This window comes from Schistocerca nitens, chromosome 4 (assembly GCF_023898315.1).
Source record: "Schistocerca nitens isolate TAMUIC-IGC-003100 chromosome 4, iqSchNite1.1, whole genome shotgun sequence".
In the NCBI taxonomy this organism is placed as follows: domain Eukaryota; kingdom Metazoa; phylum Arthropoda; class Insecta; order Orthoptera; family Acrididae; genus Schistocerca; species Schistocerca nitens.
The window spans coordinates 301,443,925-301,470,477 of NC_064617.1; the positions used below are offsets into that span (position 1 = coordinate 301,443,925).

The 26,553-nt window shown below is 41.5% G+C and overlaps 1 protein-coding gene across 1 annotated transcript in view; it reads right to left on the bottom strand.

The window, feature by feature from the left end:
- The window catches only part of LOC126251530 (histone-lysine N-methyltransferase NSD2), a 115,668-nt gene that overhangs the window by 29,336 nt on the left and 59,779 nt on the right, over window positions 1-26,553 (bottom strand). Inside the window, exons 12-16 of the mRNA XM_049952024.1 lie at window positions 15,782-15,916; window positions 15,558-15,703; window positions 14,074-14,225; window positions 13,692-13,848; window positions 10,136-10,352 (exon numbers count right to left, since the gene is read on the bottom strand). Coding sequence (XP_049807981.1) covers window positions 10,136-10,352; window positions 13,692-13,848; window positions 14,074-14,225; window positions 15,558-15,703; window positions 15,782-15,916 — 807 coding nt within the window. The remainder of the gene's footprint in view (window positions 1-10,135; window positions 10,353-13,691; window positions 13,849-14,073; window positions 14,226-15,557; window positions 15,704-15,781; window positions 15,917-26,553) is intronic.

Consider the following 26,553-nt stretch of genomic DNA (forward strand, 5'->3'; position numbering starts at 1 on the left):
GTCTTCCTAAAGCCTTTGACACATTTTGCTGTTGGCAGACGCTTGTATGAGCACTGTGTTTTGTTGCTGTATATGGCGCATTTCCTTTGCAATTTAAGTTTTATTTTTGATTTTTCTCTCGTTCATGTTTTACTGTTGTAGTATTATTCTGAAATAGCGGTATACAGTAATATCCTTTGTTAGAGTATCGGTTCTTGCCAGTCAATATTACAAAAATTTAACTGAAAACAAAAACAATGAAAATTTCCCGGAATTCTAAAAAATTCCCGGGTTTTTTTCCGGTTTCCTCCCGGATGAAAAAATTCTCAGGTTTTTCCTGGATCTCCCGGTTGCCCCGGGTCGTATACACCCTGACACTACAGAACATCTGGCTTGGAGCTGTGCTTGAAATAACCAGTTTAAAACAGTTTGTCGTGTCACTGTGGTGTCAAGTGCTGCTGATATTGCTGCTACAGATACAGTACAATGAGCAAGAGCCAAATGCAAAATACAATGGTCTTCCCTCTTGGTAGTGCCACATGGCCGTCCAGAGTCTGGCCTTCTAGTGACTGTACATTCTTGTGACCATCACAGGCAGCTCGTGTACAGTGGCTAAATTCCTGACAAGTTTTTCTACAGAATCACAGAAGCAACATCCAGCTTCTCGTAACCCTATTACACGAACTCATGCAAACTCAGAGAGGTGTTGATAATTTCGCCTTAAAGACATTCTTGACTAACATCAACTCCCTATGTCCAGTCTCAAAGGTAACTAACGCCCAAAAATGTTACAGAATGTATTTAAAGCAAATCTTATTTGCCTCATCATAGTGGTGCTACTAGCACCACTTTTATGCGACTGACGTGAAATCTGAACAGATATCATCTTTCAGATGTACAAACAGGCCTATCTCAGCTCCTGCTTGGTATTGCTTTTTTTTTTTTTTTTTTTTTCCTGTAGGCGTATTTTAGATGCAGACTGTTGACACAAGGCCTATTCCATGTATTTCAGTGTAATTATGCAGGTTTTAAATTTATATGAAACACTAGAAAAAGAAAGTAACCTACAGCTGGCATGTAGTGTAGCACTGGAGAGAGAGAGAGAGAGAGAGAGGGGGGGGGTAGTTGAATGGTTTTGGTGGGCAGTGATTTTTGCACATGTTCCTTCCAGGATGGGGCAGAAAGAAAGCAGTGATCTGTGCTCTATCATTAAGATGACAGCAGAAGAGCTGCACCAATGTGGAGGGAGCAGGTATGATATTTCCCCGCCAGGTGGTCCAAATTCTCATGGGGACATGTGAGATATGACTATTTCTCGTGGATTGGTTGGTTTAAAAGGGGGGGGGGGGAAAGGGACCAAACTGCAAAGTCATCGGTCCCTTGTTCCCAGAAGAACACTTACCCATGGGAAAGAAGAAAACAAAGAAGACATATGGCGCAATAACAAGAGACAGGAAGAACAGAAGGACAACAAACACTACAATGGACAAAACAGGACAAGAAAAACCACAGACACACGCAAGAAACAGGGAGAGGAGATTAAAAACAAGAAAGCAGATTACCATGGCTGGCTGACCATGAGAATAAAAAAGGAGAAGCCAGCAACTCTGCAAAACATTAAAACCTACATCCTAAAAGTCCTAGGGTGGAGGACACAGAGGGGCAAAGGACATGTGCTAAAACTCAGATCAAATGATAAAACCCACACTCACAAATAAAACGTAAAACTAAAGCTGCTGTTGAGGCATTGTTGGAAAGATGAAAAGATGAAAGTCCACCACAGAGCGCCTAAAAGTGGGCAATCCAGCAAGAGGTGGACGACCGTCATTTGGGAGCCACAGCGACACTGAGGTGGGTCCTCGTGACGGAGGAGGTAACCATGTGTGAGCCACGTATGGCCAATGCAGAGCCGACAAAGGACAACTGATTATCAGAGACAAGCCTGCAGGAAGACTTAAACACATTCGCAGTCTCCTTAATGACATGCAGTTTGTTGTGCATACTGTTATGCCACACCGTCTCCCAGAGCCGAAAACCTGGCGGCATAAGACAGAATGCAGGTCAGTTTCAGAGATGCCCATCTCCAGGAGCGGTTTCCGGGTAGCCTGATTGGCCAGCCTGTCAGCAAGTTCATTGCCTTGGATTCTGACATGTCCTGGGGTCCACACAAACACCACTGAACGACTGTACCATTCCAGGGCAGATATGGACTCCTACATGTTCACTACCAAAGGATGCGATGGTAGCACTGGTCGATAGCTTGTAAGCTGCTCAGGGAGTAAGAACAGAGAAGAAACGACTCACCAGAACAGGAACGGATGTACTGAAGTGCACGAGATATGACCACAAGCTCTGCAATGAATACACTGCAGCCAGCGGGCGAGGAATGTTATTCAATATGGCCTCTGTGGGCATAGGTGAAGCCAACATTACCATCAGCCATCAAGCTGTCGGTGTAAACAACTTCAGAGCCCCAGAACACGTCAAGAATCGAGAGGAAGTGACAGTGGAGCGCAGCTTTACAGAGCAATTGTTCAATCCCGCCTTGACTGTGGGAGTCTGGTTTATGGTGCCCTCAGCGTTGCGTGTACTCAACCCAGTGCACCACTATGGCATTCACCTAGCAATGGGAACTTTTAGAAGGAGTCCCTCCATTTCGGATGTGATGTGCATAACTGCTCACCATTTGTGTTGCACACATTTGCAGTTCTCCTGAGAATCCGAATTACCGTCTCCTTTTCCCGCCCTTGGTACGGAATCAGTGAAGCTCTCTAAGCCAGAGAAACCCAAGGATCAGCAAGAGAAATCCAGAAAGAAGACCCCAAAAACCATGGGAATTGCAGTGGCACCCACACTGCCGCTGTCTACAAGCTCTGTGCCTGAGGATGAGGTGAAGATTCTGGTGTCTGCTGAGGACCTAGATCTTGCCAGACCCTGAGACACAATGGATATAGCCTGTTCAGGAAATATGTCAGTGGGAGCAGGTGGCCCTGAAGTGTAGACCGCCTCATTGAGTGTTTCGTAACATCCCAGTCTCACAATCACTTCTTCCTCCAGTGGAATTGTTTCGTTTTTTTCCACCACCTGGCTGAGCTACGGCAAGTGTTAAGCATTACACCTGCTTTCTGCATGGCCCTCCAGGAAACCTGGTTCCTGGCAATGTGGTCCCCTGCCCTTCACAGCTATAGGGGATATTACAGGAACTGTGGCGAATACAATAGTGTGTCAGGTGGAGTTTGCGTGTATGTCCTGAACTCGATATGTAGGAACCTGTGCCCCTTCAAACCCCTCTTGAAGCTGTGGCTGTCAGGATATGGACGACGCAGGAAATAACTGTCTGCAATGTATATTTGCCTCCAGATGGTGCAGTACTCCTGAACGCATTGGCTGCAGTGATTGATCAACTCCCTAAACCTTTCCTACTATTGGGAGATTTTAACGCCCATAACCCCTTGTGGTGTAGCACCACGCTTACTGGCCGTGGCTGAGGTGTCAAAAATTTACTGTCCCAACATGACCTCTGCCTCTTAAATACTGGGGCTGCCACACATTTCAGTGTGGCTCATGGTAGTTACTCAGCCATTGATTTATCAATTTGCAGCCCAGGACTTCTCCAATCTATCCACTGGACAGCACATAACAACCTGTGTGGTAGTGACCACTTCCCCATCTTCCTGTCACTCCCCCAGTGTCATGCCCACAGAAACCTACCCAGATGGGCTTTAAACAAGGCAGACTAGGTAGCCTTCACATCAGCTGTCACCGTTAACTCTCCCCCACATGGTGCCATCGATATTGTGATTGAGCAGGTCACTACAACAATCGTTTCCGTGGCAGAAAATGCAGTCCCTCATTCTCTAGGGTGCCCTCGGCGAAAGACAGTCCCTTGGTGGTCAAAGGACGTCACTGAGGCAATTAAAGAGTGTCGGCAAGCTCTACAGTGACATAAGTGGCACCCTTCCATAGAGCACCTAATAGCCTTTAAGCAGCTCCGTGCTCATGTCCACCTGCTCATAAAACAACAGAAACAGGAGTTTTGGGAGAGGTATGTGTCGACTATTGGGTGCCATACTTCACCTTCCCAAGTCTGGACGAAGATCAGATGTCTTTTTGGGTACCAGACCCCAACAGGTGTCCGTGGCATTAACATCAACGGCGTGCTCTCTTACGACACAGATGCGATTGCTGAGCACTATGCTCGAGCCTCTTCATCAGAGAACTACCCCCATCCTTTCGCACCCTCAAACGGATGGAAAGGCAAGTCCTGTCGTTCACTACATGCCACAGTGAACCATATAACGCCTCTTTTACAGAGTGGGAGCTCCTCAGTGCCCTTGCACATTGCCCCAATACAGCTCCTTGGCTGGATCGGATCTGCAGTCAGATGTTTCAAGATCTCTCATCTGACTACAAGCAATATCTCCTTGTCATCTACAACCGGATGTGGTGCGATGGCGTCTTTCCATCGCAATGATGGGAGGGCACCATCATTCCAGTGCTGAAACCTGGTAAAAATCTGCTTGATGTGGATAGCTATCGGCCCATCAGCCTCACCAACATTCTCTGTAAGCTGCTGGAACGTATGGTGTGTCGGCATTTGGGTTGGGTCCTGGAGTCATGTGGCATACGGGCTCCATGTCAGGATGGCTTCCAACAGGGTCGCTCTACCGCTGATAATCTTGTGTCCCTCAAGCCTGCCATCCAAACAGTCTTTTCCAGACACCAACATGTGGTTACCATCTTTTTTGACTTGCGTAAAGTGTACGACACGAACTTTCAACATGATATCCTTGCTATATTGTGTGAGTGGGGTCTCTGAGACCCGCTCCCAATTTTTATCCAAAACTTCCTGTCACTCCATACGTCCCGTGTCCAAGTTGGTGCCTCCCATAGTTCCCACGTATTCAGGAGAATGGTGTTCCGCAGGGCTCCGTATCAATTGTATCTCTATTGTTAGTGGCCATTAACGGCCTAGCAGCAGCTGTAGGGCCGTTAGTCCCCCTTCTTTGTATGCGGATGACTTCTGCATTTCGTATTGCTTCTCCAGTGCTTCAGTGAGACAAAGGAGTCCTCATCAGGATCATACTGCCTTGCATTGTATTGAGACTTGGAACACTTAGAGACTGCTGGTATTTGATCACCAACAAGTGATGACGAGGTACGCTTCATTGCGTGTCATCCACCCTGATTCCATCCACTCCGACCAGGGGCCCTTCCCACGGGTGCCACCCACTCACAGCAAAGGCCACCTGGCAGGATGGCCATTGCTGGGCGTCCCGATGCCCCAGGGTGACGGACATCTACTCCTTGGCATACATGGGGAGTTAACGCCGCAGGCATCAGCAGAGCGATCCCTGTGTAGTTAGGGGGCTACAATCAACAGGGTACATGGCGGCCCCACCACAACGGTCTCGCTACCATACTGGATATGAGGTGCAAAGCATTCCATGGTCATTGTCGGCACAGATAACGACATTGCATAGTGGGTGGAGGAAAATGCACCCAGGAAGGTGTCCTCACCCAAGAGATGGAGGATGAGCGGGACTGCAATGCCACGACGAGAAAGTGGGCTAAAGATCTCAATGCACGATGGACTCTATGCACCATGTAAGGCGCCCTTCTCCAATTGGCTCGCTCTTCAGGAAAATTTTGAAATATGGAGGTCAAACCTTACAGGGGACCGTCACACGAAGGCCGAAAGGTGTGAGATTCCTTTTAGTCACCCCTTAGAACAGGCGGGAATACCTCGGGCCTATTCTAACCCCCAGGCCTGCAGGGGGGTATTTCTCGTGGAACAGATGTGGGAGGATGCAAACTACATATCCTTACAGCCCACCTACTTATTTTCATAAAGTAGGTCCTCAGTGGCTGTGTTTATTGTATGACTCGATCCTAGTGATCACTGTCTTTTGTGAGCAAGGAAGCTCAAGGGGAACAGAACTATCTAAATTACCAAACAATGGGGTATTGTTCAACGGGACTGTGTGACATCTCGAGACAGACTTTTCGGCTTCCTGCGACAAGAGGCTATGACCCAAGACAGACTTTTCGGCTTGCTGCGACAAGAGGCTACGACCCTCAATCTAATGTGTCCTCTGCTGCATCTACCTGACAATCCTTTTTAATTGAAAGGAGGGAGGGCAGGGGAGGGACAGGGTGGCACGGAAGACAATAAAAAACCTGAATAATACAACTGATACCACTATGCTTGTTTCTCTTTGAAAGTTCATAGCTGCACTGAATGGGCGCGTCAGTGCAGAACTGGTGTCCCAGACCATGTAACAATACCATGTTATTTTAGTAGCTCACATGTTCAGCAACAGCCTGACATTCTCCAAAAGGGGGATGAAATGTTGTGGTGCAGGGTGTATACATGGTCAAGAAAACAAAATCCTGTATTTTCCCAGTTAAAAATACACTTCTTTCCCCAGGTGAAAAAACACTTTTTCTATGGTGAAAATTCACTATAACCAGAGTGAAAGTACATTTTTTTCCATGTTGAGTGACAATACACTTTCTCTTGGTGCTAAAAAACTTACAAATCCTTGAGTGATAATGATTTAATACAGCGGCGTAGAGCTTCTCACCACTTTAGGGGGGAGGGGGCGTTTTGGAAAGATCTTTTATGCATGGCAACATGTACACTGCATATCTTTGTATTAGGGAAATATAAACATGAATTCCATCAAATACAGCACGGTAACTTCTGAAGCACTGACATCGAGATTTCAATCCATTTTTATCAGCCAGTCACAACTCATGTCACATGATTTGCCAGCCAATGGCAGCAGATATTTAGAGCATAGGACATGGGATGTAGTCAGCCAGTAGCAACATCACTGTTGAGTAGCGTGAACACACGAACAGGATAAGTTAATGGTTTAAATTACTATACATACAGTATAGCTACAAGAAAAGCTAACCTTTTACATGTAATGTTGGTTGTCAATAATTTCTAGCTGTTTTTTCAGTGGGTGTGGTTAGGCTGGATCCTAATAGCACAGCTTAAACTGTAGAAGCTGAATATTTCTGACAAGCACAATTATAACTTTCACTGCCATGCATCGAACATTTAGTGGGTTACCTAGCTGAATAAATGTTCTGTCAAGCACTTCACTTCAACTTATCCTCAGAAAACCCAATTATGTGTGAAACTGCTCAAGAATTCACCTGGCACAGTTCTAAAAGTATAATTATACTTCACGCCATCATTATCGCAAATTAGTAACCTATGAAAGAACTAAAATAAATATGAAAACTAACCTTGAAGCTTGACCTCTTTTATCGCGTGATATCATTTAAGGTACACCAGACACAAATGTGCCAGCAACTTTTAAATAATGGCATAAATGGCTGGTCTTCTGGGCCCAAAATTTTTTTAAGTGGCTGGTCCTTAAAGTGTTCAGTTTAGAACGAGATTCAAATGCTTCGTTATTTGAGAAATTTGTTGCACATTCTCACACTTAACACAATTCATCTTACCTAAAAGAAAATTTACTTTGACAATGTTTCTCACACCACCACTACACTTCTCAAACCACCATTTGCAGTGTTTCCCTGCGACCTATTATAAATGTAAACAGACTTTGTTTTAAACCTTTTAACATATTTTGCTATCGGGCGATACTTGTGTGTACACTTTTGTTTAGTTGCTGCAAATGGTACATTCTCTTTGCAACTAAAGTTTTATTTTGGTCTCTTGTTTATATTTTATTGCTGCAGTAGCACACTATAGTAAATTTTTTTGTTAGATATCAGTTCTTATCAGTCAAAACTACAAAAATTTAACTGAAAACTAAAATAATGAAAAATGCCCAGAATCCTAAAAAATTTCCGGGTTTTCCTGTATGAAAAAATTTCCAGGTTTATCTCTGATTTCCTGTCTGTCCTGGAGCGTATAGATACTGTGGTGTCAGAATCTCATAAGCCATCACAATTAGCAAAGGGGTATGCAGGCTAGCCTCGTACAAAATTCAGGCATAGCATTCTGGAATGTAGTATTCCACAGTAGCAGTGGACTGGATTGTGTTTTAGCACAATGCTGAGCTTCTTTGAGCAACTAAACGACCGGAAGCAGACTCTTGTCACAACACCCCCAGATGGAGCGAATATAAATGGTTTCCATCCACCCATTAGCAACACTTGCACTAGGACTTTGACTTCCAATTTCTACTGGTTCCATGACAATATTCCATAAACTGCAAGCCACCGTACAGTCCATGGCGGAGAGTACCACCACCAGCCATTTCCTTTCCTGTTTCACATGCAAACAGAGCATGGGAAAAACAACTGTCTACAAGCCTCCATATGAGCCATACTTCCTTTCAACTTAACTTCGTGGTCTTTACGTGAAATGTATGTCAGGGGCAGTAGGATCATTCTGCAGTCAGCCTCAAATGTCAGTTCTTGGAATTTCCTCGACAGTGCCTCATGAAAAGATCATCATCTTTCCACCTGGGATTCCCATTTGATTTCACGAAGCATCTCTGTGATACTTAAGTAATGACTGAACCTACCGGTAACAAATGTAGCAGCATGCCTTTGACCTGTTTCAATTTCTTTCTTTAATCTGATCTAGCGGGAATCGCAAACAATCTAGTAGTACTTGAGAATGGTTTGCACCAGCATTCTATATGCCATTTCTCTTATAGATGAGCTACGCTGTCCCAAAATTCTTCCAATGAAATGAAGTCTACCCCTTGTCTTCCCTACTACCTTACATGCTCATTCCACTTCATATCGCTTTACATATTTAACTGATGTTACTGTGGCAAGCAGCATCCCTAATCCTGTATTCAAATGTTACAAGATCTTTTTCTCTACTCATCGACATTAATTAATATTTTTCTACATTTAGAACAAGCTGTCATTCATCCATGTGTCATTAGTCAAATGTTTGGTCAAGCTGATATAGCCGTATTGAGCAGCATTATCACCTAGGCGAAGCTGCTGGTCTACAAACTATCACAATTTCAAACTGGTACCATTGAGGTGAAGCCATCCCCTAACACTCCAGCCAGTCTGAGATTATCTTTTGAGTTTGACATGGAGCATTTGCATGCCCTTGCCGGCCACCTACAAATGAACTAGTTCAGCCATAAGCTAACAGGTTACTGAGCTGAGTCCACATCACTAACATCACCAGCCATTGTTACATCATGGCAGCACTCCATCACCTCGGCACTCGCATACAGCTCCTGCTAGCTATGGCTGGCTCTTTGATCAATCTTTGACCTCCTGTATGGAAGCAATCAATTATAAAGAATATTGTCATTGAGTAAGCATTCTTGACTCTGTGCTTGCCGTGGTACTGAAATATCCCATCCCACAGATCCTGCACATGCCATTCTGAAGCAAATATGGCCATCCTGCAAGTACTGGTGTCGGTGTTGATTCCGCATTCCCGATACCATTACAGCTTCTCATTTAATGATAAGTGCAAGTAGGACAATATAACCTTCTATGAACAGCTTTAATTAATCTGTTTTTTAATTATAAGCATTTGTGGACTATTTGTTTCCCCACAGCACAACAGTTGAATGAGGCTACCATTTGCTTTGTTGGCTTGTAGACCTTAGAAACTTTTTCAGTCGTATTGGGTGACAGAGAAAGTTGCCTCACATCGTGAAGTAGGTAATGAGTTTTGATGTGCTTGGACGAAACAGTATACTGCATACTGGTCTGAAAGACATGTTCTGTCCACTTATTTCGTAGGCATCTATCGACTATTGCAAAATTAATAGTGTCGCACATTATGTATTTGTAAATTATAAAAAGAAATTTGTCAGACAATAGATCTTTGTGCTGTAAAGAAACAAGCATTAATGTTCCTGAATGAATTCACATGGATTAAAAGTGATCTCAATATGATCATTCCACCTCTCACCACGTGTACGTGAGAGAGTACTTTATCACTTCCACAGGAAATCATGTTTTTCGTAACTTGAACTGGCAGTGTCATTTTGGTGACAATACTTTTTTTTGTGCACATACTGCTCTGTAAAACAGCAGCAATTAAAGCCCTTTTCTCAAGACCAGTCTGTTAGCTACAAATACTAAATGACATTTCACATCATTTCATGGTGGTATTAGTAACAAAGGAAAAATAGAATACTTTATTGAACAATAAAGACATAATTTAGTTTTTTTTCCTCACCTTGTTATTATTGGCCTTAACACCAATGAAACCACTGCAGTTTGGTGCTCTGCACATACAGGGTTTCCTGTCTGTGCCAATTGACTCCAGATTATAATTAAATGTTAATTCTGTATTTGCAGGAATATCTTGCAAAGCAAAAAGACCCACTCTTGTATCGCCATTTACTGTCCATTTTTGAGTTTCACAATTTGGCTGACAGGAATGATTCATGAACCTATAAAACACATATTTAATAGATAAAATATTTTTGCATTCAATACAAAATAGATAGTGAGAGGTATGGGGAATAAGCAAATGGATTGCATTAATAGGCAAACCATTAACACCAAGTCAGTTGACAGACTACTGTATTCATACATCAAATATGGTCAGCAAATACATTACTTCTACAGTTCACTGCTGAAAGGCTCCGCAGTGTGTTTTATTATTATTATTATTATTATTCTTTCTTTACTTTCTCAGACGTTAAGTCTGGTTAAGAATGGAAAGTGACGCGGACCTTGATCAAGCGTCACATCCTATTAACTGTACGGTATGTGTTATATTGCATTTAGGAACTTTCGGGTAATTGAACATGTATCAATAATTACGGATTTCTGTAGTTGTATATATATGGTTGGATGTAGCTGTATTGCATTGATGTACTGGTGGATATTGTGTGGTATGACTCCTGTAGTTGATAGTATAATTGGTATGATGTCAACTTTATCCTGATGCCACATGTCTTTGACTTCCTCAGCCAGTTGGATGTATTTTTCAATTTTTTCTCCTGTTTTCTTTTGTATATTTGTTGTATTGGGTATGGATATTTCGATTAGTTGTGTTAATTTCTTCTTTTTATTGGTGAGTATGATGTCAGGTTTGTTATGTGGCGTTGTTTTATCTGTTATAATGGTTCTGTTCCAGTATAATTTGTATTCATCATTCTCCAGTACATTTTGTGGTGCATACTTGTATGTAGGAACTTGTTGTTTTAAAAGTTTATGTTGTAAGGCAAGCTGTTGATGTATTATTTTTGCGACATTGTCATGTCTTCTGGGGTATTCTGTATTCGCTAGTATTGTACATCCGCTTGTGATGTGATCTACTGTTTCTATTTGTTGTTTACAAAGTCTGCATTTATCTGTTGTGGTATTGGGATCTTTAATAATATGCTTGCTGTAATACCTGGTGTTTATTGTTTGATCCTGTATTGCAATCATGAATCCTTCTGTCTCACTGTATATATTGCCTTTTCTTAGCCATGTGTTGGATGCGTCTTGATCGATGTGTGGCTGTGTTACATGATACGGGTGCTTGCCATGAAGTGTTTTCTTTTTCCAATTTACTTTCTTCGTATCTGTTGATGTTATGTGATCTAAAGGGTTGTAGAAGTGGTTATGAAATTGCAGTGGTGTAGCCGATGCATTTATATGAGTGATTGCCTTGTGTATTTTGCTAGTTTCTGCTCGTTCTAGAAAGAATTTTTTTAAATTGTCTACCTGTCCATAATGTAGGTTTTTTATGTCGATAAATCCCCTTCCTCCTTCCTTTCTGCTTAATGTGAATCTTTCTGTTGCTGAATGTATGTGATGTATTCTATATTTGTGGCATTGTGATCGTGTAAGTGTATTGAGTGCTTCTAGGTCTGTGTTACTCCATTTCACTACTCCAAATGAGTAGGTCAATATTGGTATGGCATAAGTATTTATAGCTTTGGTCTTGTTTCTTGCTGTCAATTCTGTTTTCAGTATTTTTGTTAGTCTTTGTCTATATTTTTCTTTTAGTTCTTCTTTAATATTTGTATTATCTATTCCTATTTTTTGTCTGTATCCTAGATATTTATAGGCATCTGTTTTTTCCAACGCTTCTATGCAGTCGCTGTGGTTATCCAATATGTAATCATCTTGTTTAGTGTGTTTTCCCTTGACTATGCTATTTTTCTTACATTTGTCTGTTCCAAAAGCCATACTTATATCATTGCTGAATACTTCTGTTATCTTTAGTAATAGGTTGAGTTGTTGATTTGTTGCTGCCAGTAGTTTTAGATCATCCATGTATAGCAAATGTGTGATTTTGTGTGGGTATGTTCCAGTAATATTGTATCCATAATTTGTATTATTTAGCATGTTGGATAGTGGGTTCAGAGCAAGGCAGAACCAGAAAGGACTTAATGAGTCTCCTTGGTATATTCCACGCTTAATCTGTATTGGCTGTGATGTGATATTATTTGAATTTGTTTGGATATTAAGTGTGGTTTTCCAATTTTTCATTACTATGTTTAGGAACTGTATCAATTTACGATCTACTTTGTATATTTCCAATATTTGTAGTAACCATGAGTGGGGTACACTATCAAAAGCTTTTTGGTAATCAATGTATGCGTAGTGCAGTGACCCTTGTTTAGTTTTAGCTTGATATGTCACCTCTGCATCTATTATCAGTTGCTCTTTACATCCTCGTGCTCCTTTGCAGCAGCCTGTTTGTTCTTCATTTATAATTTTGTTCTGTGTTGTATGTGTCATTAATTTCTGTTTAATGATTGAAGTTAATATTTTGTATATTGTTGGTAGGCATGTTATGGGGCGATATTTAGCTGGGTTCGCTGTGTCTGCTTGATCTTTAGGTTTCAGATAAGTTATTCCATGTGTAAGTGTATCAGGGAATGTGTATGGGTCTGCAATGTAACTGTTAAATAATTTAGTTAGATGTGAATGTGTTAAGGTGAACTTCTTTAGCCAGAAATTTGCTATTTTATCTTTTCCAGGGGCTTTCCAATTGTGAGTAGAATTAATTGCTTGGGTGACTTCATGTTGCAAAATTATCACTTCAGGCATTTATGGTATCATCTTGTCTGTGTCTGTTTCTGCTTGTATCCACCGTGCATGCCTGTTATGTTGTACCAGGTTTGACCATATGTTGCTCCAGAAGTGTTCAATGTCTGTTATGTTTGGTGGATTGTTTATTTTAATGTGTGTGTTATCTATTGTCTGGTAAAATTTCTTTTGGTTTGCGTTGCATGTTTGGTTTTGTTTCCTTCTATTTTCACTTTTTTTGTATCTTCTGAGTCGTTTGGCTAATGCTTGTAATTTCTGCTTCTTTTCGTCTAATTGCTCTGTCGCTTCTTGTTGTGAGATTTTACCTAACCTTTTTCGTTTTTTTTTCCGAGATTTCATTTCTTATAAATTGTGTTAGCTGTCCGATGTCTTTTCTCAGTTTTTCTATTTTGATCTGTAGCCTGTGTTGCCATGCTGGTTTTGTGGGTTTCTTCTGTGTGTTGGTTGGTTCTGATCTCTGCCTAGTGTGTATATTAAGTGTAGTGAGTGCTCCTATATAAACCAGTAGTTGTAACTCTTCCATAGTTGTGTTTTCATTTATTTTGTTGTGTATGATTGTGTTGATAGTTTTTATTGTTGTTTCGACTTGTGGGTTATTTGGTGGTCTATGCAAGAATGGTCTAATGTCTGTATTTGTGTCTTTGTATTATTATTATTATTATTATTATTATTATTATTATTAAAAAATTGGTCATATTTACATCTATTGTACATGTTATTGTGTGTATAGTACTAACCGCGCAACATTCCCTTTGGGTCCAGCATCCAAGAGCCTATCTTTGTCTATAATAAGGAAGTAAAAGTTCTCATCTTTTTCTTCATGTTTGCGTTGGATTCGTCGACGATATTCTTCCTCATTTATCATTTCACCAACATATTCAATAACAAACTGTCCTGGAAACGGTAAACACACAAGAGCATTAATTTATGAGGAAATAATTTGTGCTTAAACAGTACAATTTGGTTTCTGAAATATTTTGAAATATTTTTACTATCATCCCAAGTATCCCTTGGAAATCAGGTTACAACCACATTACATTATCAGATAGCAGAAATGAGTTTAAGAACTAGTCATATTTCTTATGGATGTTATGTTAAACAAAAGACACCTTCACTGACCCTTTTTGAGATCTGTCAATGTTTTGAGGCCCCAACCACGATCTTCAGTGAGATATGGTTGCAGTTCAGGGTATTCTCTCTTCTCAAAACACTGATTGCCACAACGATCACCAGCTCTGCACACCAATGGTGAACATTCAACGAGTAGTATCCTATGCACAAACACAAAATTTTAGTATAATACTCCAACTCCTGACAGCTGATATCATCACATAATGCAAGAAATGGACACTGAGAACCTCTCCTCGTGTAACATGTCACATGCAAATATAATAGTTCCAAAGTAGTCATAAATGAAACTAATTTACAACAGTGACAGGCTTCGCCTGCCAACAAATGGTCCAACAAAACATAAGCACATACTGGAGAAAGAAAATATACAACTTCCAAAAGAGGGTCAAAAGTAATGTGCATCTGGATTAAAGGCATTATGGGCAATGCAACGGCTGACTGGCTGCTGGCACGTAATCAGGCTGTGAAATGGTCACGATGATTCCGAGCTCAGAAATTCAGAAGCACTGATAGTGCTGTCAGCACAGCTCTGCCATAGTACACCAGGGTCTGGCAAGCTAGTGTACCACAGGTAGGGTAGTATGAGGTCTTATTGAGACATTTGAGTTCCTGGAACATCAGTACCGTGGCCTGAGTGAAAGAATATCTCATCAGTTGTCAGGCGGTACTCAGTGGACTTTACTTTTGGTGATTTTCTTCTTGTAATTTCTTTTTAAGACACTATCTATTCCATCCAATTAATCTTCCAAGTCCTTTGCAGTCTATGACAGAATTACGTCATCAGCAAAGAATCAAAAATTTCACTAATCCTTGAATTTTAAATTCCTTTCCAAATTTCTCACTGGTTTCCTTCACAGCTTGCTCTATGTACTGACTGAATAACATTGGAGATATTCTACAATGCTGTCTTATTCTCCTCAACTAAAGCTCCAATAAGGTCTATTGCTCTATTATATGCCATCTATATGCAACGAGACTAACAGAAGAGATGAAGTGTTAGCAAAAGGAAGGGTGCAAAAATCACAAGTTTATTTCTTGAAGGCTGAGTAACCACTATGTTGAGAAATTTTAACTGTCATGTGCTTTGCAAGAGATGATGTGCATCTCACAAAAACCTAAGAAACTCCAACATATGGCTTATGGAGTGGGTACTATGAACATTCGTCAGCTTACTAGGCATCACTGACTGAAGCTAAAATTAGACAAACAGCAGCTCATATCAAGTAATCCTACTTTTTATGGTCAGCTATGAATGAAGAAAGAGGAAACCTTAATATATTTTTCAGTTAAATATATCCCTCCTCCTACACTTTACAGTAATTCACAGGGTACTAATGTACACACCACTACCTTACTTGTTCTGAAGGAAAGGCTCTCAGTGTAGCAAAAGCATCAAGGTCTTTTTTATACAATGAATGTACCAAATGTTTTAATTAAAATTTGGCTCTACCACTGTAGCCATGAGTACTCACCTGTTAAGACAATCACTATCTGGACCACATGGATTCTCAGATTTAGGATCACAATCACAAGGTGTCATGTTTGATACATCACCTTCCATATGCCGCACATTACCAACTGGTTTATTGGTTTTGATGCGAATATATGATGGTGGTTTCTAAAATTAAAAACAATCTGTTAGCATGTAAGATAGGAACAAGTGCTTATCTTAATCTTACTAAGCACAGCTACTCACAATGGATGGTCTGACTTTAGCATCACGAGCCTCTTTTATTTCCACATATCTTTTAAGAGCATCTCTTGCTTCCTCCAGTGCTTTAAAAAAGGTTGTGTCTGTTTTGGTTTTGTTTACAGATGAGTGTACATCATCCTGGAAAACACACACAAATAAACTGACTTCAAGACTGAGTGACAGACAGAGACAACTTTTAATTGGATTACACAGTACAGGCAAAGCAGGAGGCTTATGCCTGTGAAACTAACATTAAGTATTTTCCCAGTCATTTCCATTTGTTTATACAAAAATATAACACACATAGCAAAAACAAGAAGAAAAGTGTGAACAAATATGATTGATGGATCTCAACAAATCACCCCTAGTAAGTAATTTCTTTTAATAAAAATTATAGTTCGACTTATTTTATATTTTACCTATTAGCAGTTAATTTCTTTGATGGTTACAATACTTCACTTTGTTTATGTTTATGCCAGTAGGCACAATAACATATTTGCTAAATCAATGAAACAGTGGCAAAAAGGGTTTTTTTCAAAAGCGAAGAAAATATTACAGCAATAAATTCCACACTTCAAAATACTTCATCCTGCAAAATTCACCTTTATTTACTTATTTATTTTTACAAATTATTCATGCTGCTAATGGCATTAGTAAGAAGTGATATTACTCTTGTTTCAAAATTTGTCATTTGTTATTACCAAAACAGCAACAGCTCATAAGGTGACCAAGTAATTTGTCTACAGTGAGCATTTACAGAAACAGTGATGTAAAAAAACATGGCAATTTCACACAGAAATTTTTGTTGAATGGGTTTTGTAAAGGTTTAACTCTGCAGCAACTATCTCAGGGACTTGAATCATTTCATTCAACCTTTAGTAATCAATCACCTTCATAAAAGCAATATCTTTAAAAAAATCTCTTTACTGTAGTTTAAATTTCTCACCAATAGTGCAATATTTCCACACATCGACCTGTTTCCTCTAAAGCAATGTTTGAAATTTTATTATCACTACATAAAAACTGCTGTCATGAAGTCAATTGCTGTGGTGTGCCTTGCACATATTATAATTGTAAATATTATAACTCGAACATTATGTTCCACTTAAGTTTCTCCATTACACTGCAGTGTACACTGTTGATACATGTCACACATTAGCACAGATTTTGGCATTATTACACGAAACTGCTAGATAATATTGACAAGATTCAAGACAAAGTTACCTTCAAGGAACCTGCAAATTTTATTCCAGGTTTTCCTCCTGCTAAAGCACAAACTACTCTCTAAAATGTTTTAGTGTAGATATGAAAAAGAACTTCCAACCCTTATACCTCAATATGTTCTGAAATTAAAACAGAATCAACAAAGCAAATTAAAAGTTACTTCTTTAGTGTTCAGGTAAATATTTTAAGAACCACAAGGCTGCCCCGATGTGAATACTGTTCTCAGGGATGGGATGAGTTTGTTGCTGTTTCTAAGTGGCTGAAAATCATTAACTGCTGTCGAGTCACTGGAAGCTGCTTAGAACAGATGTGTTAGGCTAACTACTGAGAGTCATGTACTAGGAAATTGCTATCCTCTCCTCTGGATGAACTGCAAGATTTATCACCTCTCACCCATATGACTTATTTGTGTCACCGGTAGATCTAGGGGCCATACACAGGGGAGAACGGATCAGGGCCAATTTGGGCCATTATGCCCATCCCTTAACCAACAAATTTCTTCTACTTAAATTGAAACTGATCCAGTGAGGCATGCTTCACCTGTTGGGAAAGTTGATGTGACCCTTGATGCTGGAAAGCAAGAACAAAAGGGTAGGGAGGTCGATTAACCAAGATACAGCAGTTGTCCTTCAGGAGGGATTTTTGCAGAAGAGCCTTGAACTTCTTTTACTACTTTCTTTATTATACCTTCCAACAGAAGACAACAGTATATACTGTTTAAAACAACATTTGGCTCCCACAGTAGAACCAGCATAATTCTGAGTGTATGAGAAATTTGTTTGCTGAAAGTGGATAATCTGCCTGACCATCTAGTTGATGGGTAAATATAACTTCCCTCTGTACGTATGTATTACAGAAATAGCTATTCACTTATTCTCTCAGAATGTCATATTGATCTAGTAAAGAGTAATATGGGTATTTGCATACCCAGTATAACCTCAATGACTGCCTCTTCAAGCACATTCTTCTAGAAGTACATTAGTTTTAAGCATACAAAAATCAAATATATTATTTTCTGCCTTTCTGTGTTTTGCCATAACATAAGAACACATGTGAAGATAAAACATTTTGTACAGCATGGGGCCAAGCTGTTTATTCAAGCCAAACCTATAAGATACAGGATTAAGTTTTGGTGTGGAGGGCCAAGTAAACGATATTTGACATGGCTTGAACCATACCAGGATGCTAGTACATTACCAGAAAAATATATATTTCCACAAAAATATGCTGACAATGGCCTTGGTTACAGAGCAGCCAATCAGCCAATCAGCTGGAAAAGCTACCTTGCAGATTGTATTTATTTACTTCATTTTATCTACTATGAGCCAACAGAATTATTACAGGTTGTGATCTACAGAAGGGGGCGGGATACAGAGACAGTGACATTAGACTTCAGATCTGACAGTTCAGCCAATATGTTAGTAGCTTCATCAAATGGTGACAGCATGGTGACACAGTCAACAAACTTTGATGCTATGCAAGTTGTCCAGTAATGTGACATTCACATCAGCAGAAAAGATGGACAGCAACTCAACCACCAAGAGTCATTTACCACTACAAGTTTATGGGTGAAACTGGTAGAGCTGAGCAAAATATTTCACTCTATAGAGTACCTATCAGGGGTAAGAAACGATACTACACATTTTGTCAATGCGATCGAGCACACCTCATGACACTTATGGTGGTAAATTGGACCACAAAGTATTTTGTCGAATTGTCACTGCAATTCTGGAATTAAACTGGCTTGTTGCTATGCAAAGAGAATGAGCATTTAAATCACAAATTGATTTTAGACACTATAAACTGAAACATTACATCACATATTTGCCACTAGATCCTGTTTCAAAAAATATGTTAGAAAAAAAATCTGCAAGACAGTGTAATGTACCTTGTTTCATACTCGTCCATACAAAAATAATAAATTAGTGACATTGTATTAAGCGCATGTGTATATACGACTGAGGTCCTTCCAGAAGGACGGGAAATTTTTCAAAAACTATGGAAATAAAAAATGTAAAACAACTGTATAAATACAATTTTTACTATGATTAAGTGATAATTAAAGTTTTATTAAAATGGAAACAAAAAATAATTTAGCCTTATCTGGGTTTATCAATGGAGGTTGAGGGTTGGTCCCCAGAGGTTCCCACTAAATGGGCCATATAGGCACTAAACATCAGAGCCTGCTAAATAGAAGGTTGTCTGTTGCATGCACACAAGGGTTTTTAGCTTAGGCGATCCTCCAACCAATCCTGATAATGACTATTGCCTGAGCCACCAAAGTACTAACGTAAGATTGTCCCCCCCCCCCCCCCCCTCCCCAATGGAACTGTAAAAATTCTAGTGCTTAACTGACAAGCAATTTGCAAAAAAGTCGGTTCAAAGCAGTCCTAAAGAACAGTAGAGATCAGATTATACTATGTACACAAATCTGGCTAAATCCTGAAATCTAAATCAGTGGGTTTTATGGAGTAAATCTACGCGCATATTGAAAAGTTAGACCAATGGGAAATGTAGATGGTGTATTTGTCACAGTAAACACAAGATGCAAATCCATTAAGATAGAAACTGAAGCTGCATGCTAGATGGATTGGGGAAAACTTAGTATTAAGGGTGCGGTCTTCCTCATAAACCACCAGACTCGCCCTTTGATCTAACCAAAAACTTTTGAGAGAATGATAGTTCACTAGCAAAGGGTGTATATGTGAACAAGGAAAAAAATTCCCAAATTTTTATCAGATTTCTCGGCTAAAAATACACTTTCTTGGGTGAAAATACACTATACCCCCTGTGAAACCACATTTTTTCCATATTAAATAACAATATGTCACTGGACACCTGAGGTAGTCAGCCAATACCAACATCATTGTTAATTAGCGCGAGCACACAAATTGGAAAAAGAAAATCTAAGCTTTCACATATAATTTCTTACTTTTTACCAAACAAAAGCGCTGGCAGGTTGATAGACACACAAACAAACTCAAACATATACACAAAATTCTAGCTTTCGCAACCAACGGTTGCTTCATCTGGAAAGAGGGAAGGAGAGGGAAAGATGAAAGGATGTGGGTTTTAAGGGAGAGGGTAAGGAGTTATTCCAATCCCGGGAGCGGAAAGACTTACCCTAGGGGGAAAAAAGGACAGGTATACACTCGCGCGCGCGCACACACACACACACACACACACACACACACACACACACAAGCAGACATTTGTAAAGGCAAAGAGTTTGGGCAGAGATGTCAGTCGAGGCGGAAGTACAGAGGCAAAGATGTTGTTGAAAGACAGGTGAGGTATGAGCAGCGGCAACTTGAAATTAGTGTACTCTTTGTCTTTAAATGTGTCTGCTTGTGTCTGTATATGTGTGGATGGATATGTGTGTGTGTGTGCGCGCGAGTGTATACCCGTCCTTTTTTCCCCCTAAGGTAAGTCTTTCCGCTCCCGGGATTGGAATGACTCCTTACCCTCTCCCTTAAAACCCACATCCTTTCGTCTTTCCCTCTCCTTCCCTCTTTCCTGATGAGGCAACAGTTTGTTGCGAAAGCTTGAATTTTGTGTGTATGTTTGTGTGTCTGTCGACCTGCCAGGACTTTCATTTGGTAAGTCACATCATCTTTGTTTTTAGATATATTTTTCCTACGTGGAATGTTTCCCTCTACTATATATATATATATATATAAGAGGCATATGATGGGAGGCTAGGCACGGCAGACAAAAGGCATGCGTATCTGCTGAGGGGAACATCACGCTGGTATCATAGCAGTAGTTCAGCAGCTTCTGTACAGAGACTCTCAATCGGGCTAGTGTAAAAGGTGCCACTGGCCAAATGGATTCCACAAGGGTGGACTGTATTAAGACAGTGTAAGATGGACGGACATGCCGATGAATAAACACAACACCCAAAGTCTAGTTTTGAATGGACTAGGGATTGGTACAAATGGAGGATTGTGGTCCAATCCGCTCCCCAGGAAGTTCCACTTACAACACATAGGATACTGAGCGACCGGGTACAGCATAAGACACCTGGGAGGATTGAGAAAGCTTTCTATCACGCATGAACCCAGGAATTTCATAGATCAAGCAAACTTAAGAGCAACAGGTCCAACACATTAAGATGGTGCAAGACACTGATTGCATCACCAGAAACTCATAAAAACTTTTTTTTCAGTCGAAAAGTGAAAGCCATTGTCGATATTCCACAAGTAAAGATGATCGAGACTTCGTTGAAAATGCCGCTCAAGAAGACAAATCTGTGGAGAACTGTAATAGATCACAAAGGGAGGTGGAGATGAATGGCGGGAGACAGGTCATAATACGGTTAATGACTATAGCAAAGAGAATGATGCTCAGGACAGAGCACTGAGGCACCTCATTCTGCTGGATGAGGGTGTCCGACAAGGCTGAACCTGTGCATATCTTGAAAACTCCGTCTTTTAAAAATTCACGAAGGAAACGAGGCAGGCAGTCTCGGAAGCCATACATGTATAGAGTACAGAGGATACCAGTCCTCCAGCAGGTGTTGAAGCCTATCTTCCAATAAAAAAACTTGGCCACAGTCTGTTATTTCCGCAGAAAACCATTCACGATGTGGCTGACAAAGTGACGAGGAGCCACCATACCAACTGGCCATGAATCATATATTCCATCACCTTGCAAACACACCTTGTGACAGAAATGGGGCGGTAGCAAGAAGGAAGCTGTTTGTCCTTACCAGGCTTTGGTATTGGTATGACAGTGGCTTCAAGCCAGCATCTGCAAACCGTGCCATCTGCCCAAACGTGATAGTATGCATGAAGGAGAAAGTGCTAGCCCGAGTGAGAAAGGTTCTGCAACACCTGAATGTGAATATCGTCCGGCCCTGGGGCAGAAGATTGGGATGAGGTGAGAGCATGATCTAGCTCCCTCACAGTAAAGGTGACATTGTAGCATTCACGATTCTGAGAGGAGAAGGATATCACCCGAGCCACCTCCACTTGTTTCTAAGGAAGGGAGACAGGTGATAGGGGGTGGAGTTCGAAATCTCTGCAAAATAGCAACCCAACATGTTGGAGATAGCTACAGAGTCCACAATGACATCACCTGCTATGGTCAGGCCGGAAATCGAGGAATGGACCTTGGTCCCAGGTCAGAGGTTGCCCTCATATGACATAAGAGGGATTGGAACTGTTAAAAGAACTAGTAAATGAAATCAAACTAGCTTTTTTGCTATAATGAAGAATGCAACGAGACTGTGCACACAAATGTTTGTAACAAATACAGTTCGCCATTGTTGGACGACAGTTCATGCGGAGAGCAGGTTTCTGTGCACAAATTGTGTCGCAGCAAGCCTCAGTCACCAGGGGACCTGGACACCATGCAGTAAACATGAAGTGCGAGGTATGGAACATTCAGTGGCAGTAAGGATAACATTCATAAGGTACTCTACCTGGTCTTCATAACTGGAGAAATGTTTGTCGAAGGTCACCAGGGAGGAATAAAGCCTCCAGTCAGCCCTAGAAACCTGCCACTTGAGGTTACAAGTAGTAGTTGGGGTAGGAGTCAGCAAACACACGGAAAATGGTTGCTTGAGTGCATGTCAGAGAGAACGGACCACTCGAGATGACGGGTAAGCTGGGCAGTGCAGAATGAGAGGTCCAAATGAGAACAGGTGTGCGTGGAGTCTGAAAGGAACACGAGTGCTCCAGTGTTAAACCAAATGAGATCAAGCTGACTGAGGTCAACCAAGAGGGCACCTCTCTGACAGGTTCTGGAAGAGCCCCAAAGGGGGTGGCGTGCACTGAAGTCACCGAGCAGCAAAAAAGGGGTGAGGGAGTTGATCAATCAGCTGAAGGAAGTCTGCCCTGGTGACATCGAATTACGGAGCGATGTAGATGTTGAAAAGAATAAAGCTGAAGTGAGGAAGGATAATGTGGACTGCAACAGCTTGCAGCCAAGTGTTCAGTGAGATGGTTTGGCTACGATCATCATCCCGGATAAGCAGCATTACTCCCCCATGAGATGGAGTGCCGTCTTTGGGGGGGGGGGGGGGGGGGGAGGAGGTCAAAGCTGACCAGACGGAAATGCGAGAGGTCAAAGTGGTTGTGAGGTCACAATTTTGTTCCTTGGAGGCAGAGAACAAGTGGGCGCTGGAGAAGAGTCATAACAGAGATTGTAGAGGAGGGAACAAATGAAGCGTAGTCACCTAGGCGGCTGCCGAGTGCCATCCTTCGGAGACTTATTGGTACAGGGCGCAGATGCTGAAAGGTCCTGTTGCATAAGATCTACAGAGGTGTTGGCATTCTCACTGGGTCAGCCTGCGGATTCCAGGGCAGAAAAGCAATAGGTGTTAAGCACTGGCGAAATGGAGGTCAAACAGATGAAAGTATCACATGGCGACGCAATTAAGGAGGCTCTCCGAGTCAGGGAAAGAGAAGGCCATTTGCCTTTGATTTCTTAGAGCCTTTGTGGTTGGCAGATGAAGACTCAGATGTTTGCTGGCTGGAGGGACATAAGTCTTCACAGGAGTATTCCTTTATCTTTTCAGCCTGTTGGTTGTGTAGCAGGTGATTTCGTCGTTGGAGGAGAAGATTTGGTGACTTCTTGTACAGCTGGAGAAGGAGACAGGGATGCTACCGTGATAATGGGCAATTTTACAACTGGAGCGCTGAATTTGAGGTCACAAGTCTGTGTGGCCATGACCTACGTGGAGCGAGGCATGGCAAGTACAGTACTGTGGTAAGTGCCAAGTGGTAAAACACATGGCTTTCAACTAGCCAACAACTTGTTGGCTAGTTGATCCGGATCTCCTGGATGGCCCATTCATCGAGATACATGGGACATTCTCGGGGTGAGGCCGCATGGTCACCACTTCAACTGATACAGTGGAAATGGAAATCAGCATACGGCATTGTGGGCCGGGAGTCCGCCACTTGGGGAAGTTCTGCCCGCAAGGGCAAGTACTTACTGCATTTGATGCCACATTGGGCGACTTGTGTGTCGGAGATGGGGATGAAATAATGATGAGGACAACACAACACCCAGTCCATGAGCGGAGAAAATCTCCTGCCCCAGCCGGGAATTGAACCCAGGCCCCTTGGCGTGGCATTCCACCATGGACTGACACAGCGGAGAGGAGGCAGCAGGCAATCGCCCTTGTGAGCATCCCTACAAGTAACACATTTGGTCGTGTTTCAACAGGACATGTGAGTGTGACTAACGCTGAAACTGGTAGCAAAGCATTGTGTTTGGAATGTACGCCGGACCGTGATGACTTCATAGCCTGCTTTGAAATTCGATGGAAGCACTGCTCTATCAAACATGAGAAAGAGTGTGTGTCGACACTAAGGTTGCCTAAACCTTTTGCATTACTCAATGACCTGGAGTGACACCCAGATCAGAGAGATAAATTTTGATTTCTCCCAGGGTCAGAACACTGAGCAACCTAGTGTAAACAACACCACATGAAAAACTCAGCATTTGCTGGGCCTTGACACAAACAGGATAGCCATGGAGGAGCAAAGCTGCAAGCAATTGTTGAGCTCGAGCATCGCAATTGGTCTCCTATAGCAAAGTTTCATTATATAAACTAGAGCAAGTATTTCACAGGACCTGCAAATACATCAACATGTTTCTGAATAATAAAGGGATTAACAGTAGTAAAGGACTGACCTCCTTCCATATGTGATACCATGAGGAACTGAGGCACCGCTGGGAAATTCTTTGAATCTTTACCCTCATTCCGTTTACGTTAACATTTAGTAGATGGAGACTGACATGGTGATCGGGTCATTGCCAGAAAATCCCCCATGATTGCCAACATCTCCGACGGTGGTCTCCTTCCAACTGGTGGTGGTGGTGGGGGGGGGGGGGGGGGGGGGGGGAACGGCTTAGAGGGGGCTCACCTGCCTTAGGCATTTGTTCACATCTCAGGTCACACCTCCCGAACTCCTGACAGAGGGACCAATTGACAATTTGGGGAGGTAACAGCTCAGGCAATCACCCCTTCGTGGGCCTAGCCTGTACCAGGGGGTTAAGAGTGAACCCTATCTGTTGACCCTGCGGTCGGGAATTGCATATTACCCAGTCACATTAAATGTCAAACGCGTGGGCCATCCTTCACACAGGGAGAAAAAAAAAAGATGAACCTAAAATGCCAAAGCGGAGGAAGGGTAGGAGATGGAGAACGAAGAAAGAAAGAAAGAAAGAAAGAGAGAGTTGAGCAACTGTTCTGGTGTCAGGCTATTAAATCTTCAGAACACATTCCCAAAAATATCCCCGACATGTTCCCCCCAAGCGACAGGAAAAAGAACAGCTGGAGAATGGACATAGGTGCCGCAAAGTATGGGGACCTTTGGTAGCCAAGCACAAACCCACAAAAGAGTGGTGAGCCCAGGAGAGGGAGGGAGAGGGGGACGGGGGGTTTCGCATGTGTGACATATACTCCAGACTAACAGAGGATACTGAATGGGTACTATACATAGTCACAGCCCTGTCTGAAGCGCAGAAGAGTGTAGTGGAAATGGTGAAAATTTTGAACTGGTACACTCTTGCAGATATATGTTAATCATGCTGCGAAAAGCAACTTCTAAAGTTTCAGGAACTAGTAGTTAAGTGATGAATCTATAAGTAAATTGTACTAGTTATAGAATGCAAGCAAGCTCTTAAGCAATCGTTATTCCCATCTTCCTTCCTACCTTCCATACGCAATTGGAACAGGAAGAATTCCTCACGTGCAACAAGAAGCATTCTCTGCCGTGCACTTTACAGTGGTTTGCAGAGCATAGATGCAGATGAGAGTGCTTACAATTACTTTGCACAATTTTGTCATGGTCGTACTTCCTTTGACAATAAATTTTGTTCATTTGTTACAATAAACTTTGATATTATGCTCAACAGTCCTGCAGAAGGTAGGTGTATGATTTACCCTGAGACACGCATCTAGGTGTATCGAAGATTGAAGTACATTCAATTTTCCACAAACATAAAACTGCGAAGATCTGCTCCTGATGAATTCCACGCAATCTGGCCAAAGCTTGAATGCATGCTCCTGTCGGCTGGTGTAAGAAAACAAAATATCCATATAAAACACCTTAATAGCAAACTAAACTTGGGGACATTCATATGAGCCAGAAACTCAGCAGCTATCAACTGTATGGGTGCTTCACAATGAACCAAAATCAAAGGAAGTGACAAATTCCCAAAGCACTTCTATGAAAATGACTGCCAATTCTCAAAGCACTTCTACGAAAATAACTGAATTTTACTTTAGTTGTACTGGACATGTCAAACCCATTATTTTAGATGTTCAAAGAAAAGTTAATGCTAAATGCTATGCTACAATTTGCTTGTCCCAAGCTTCAACAGGGAAAAAAGTTGTTATTCTTCATCATGACAATACTTCTGTCACACACAACATGACAAGGGATTGATTATTGGATGCAGAAAAACATTAATGCAATGCCTTGTTGTCTGTATTCACCTGTTTACAGATTAACCACTTTTTGTTCCCTTATGTTAAACAAAAGATGTGTTGTCATTTTCGTCATCTTAAAAAGCTGTGGATTTCTTCCAAA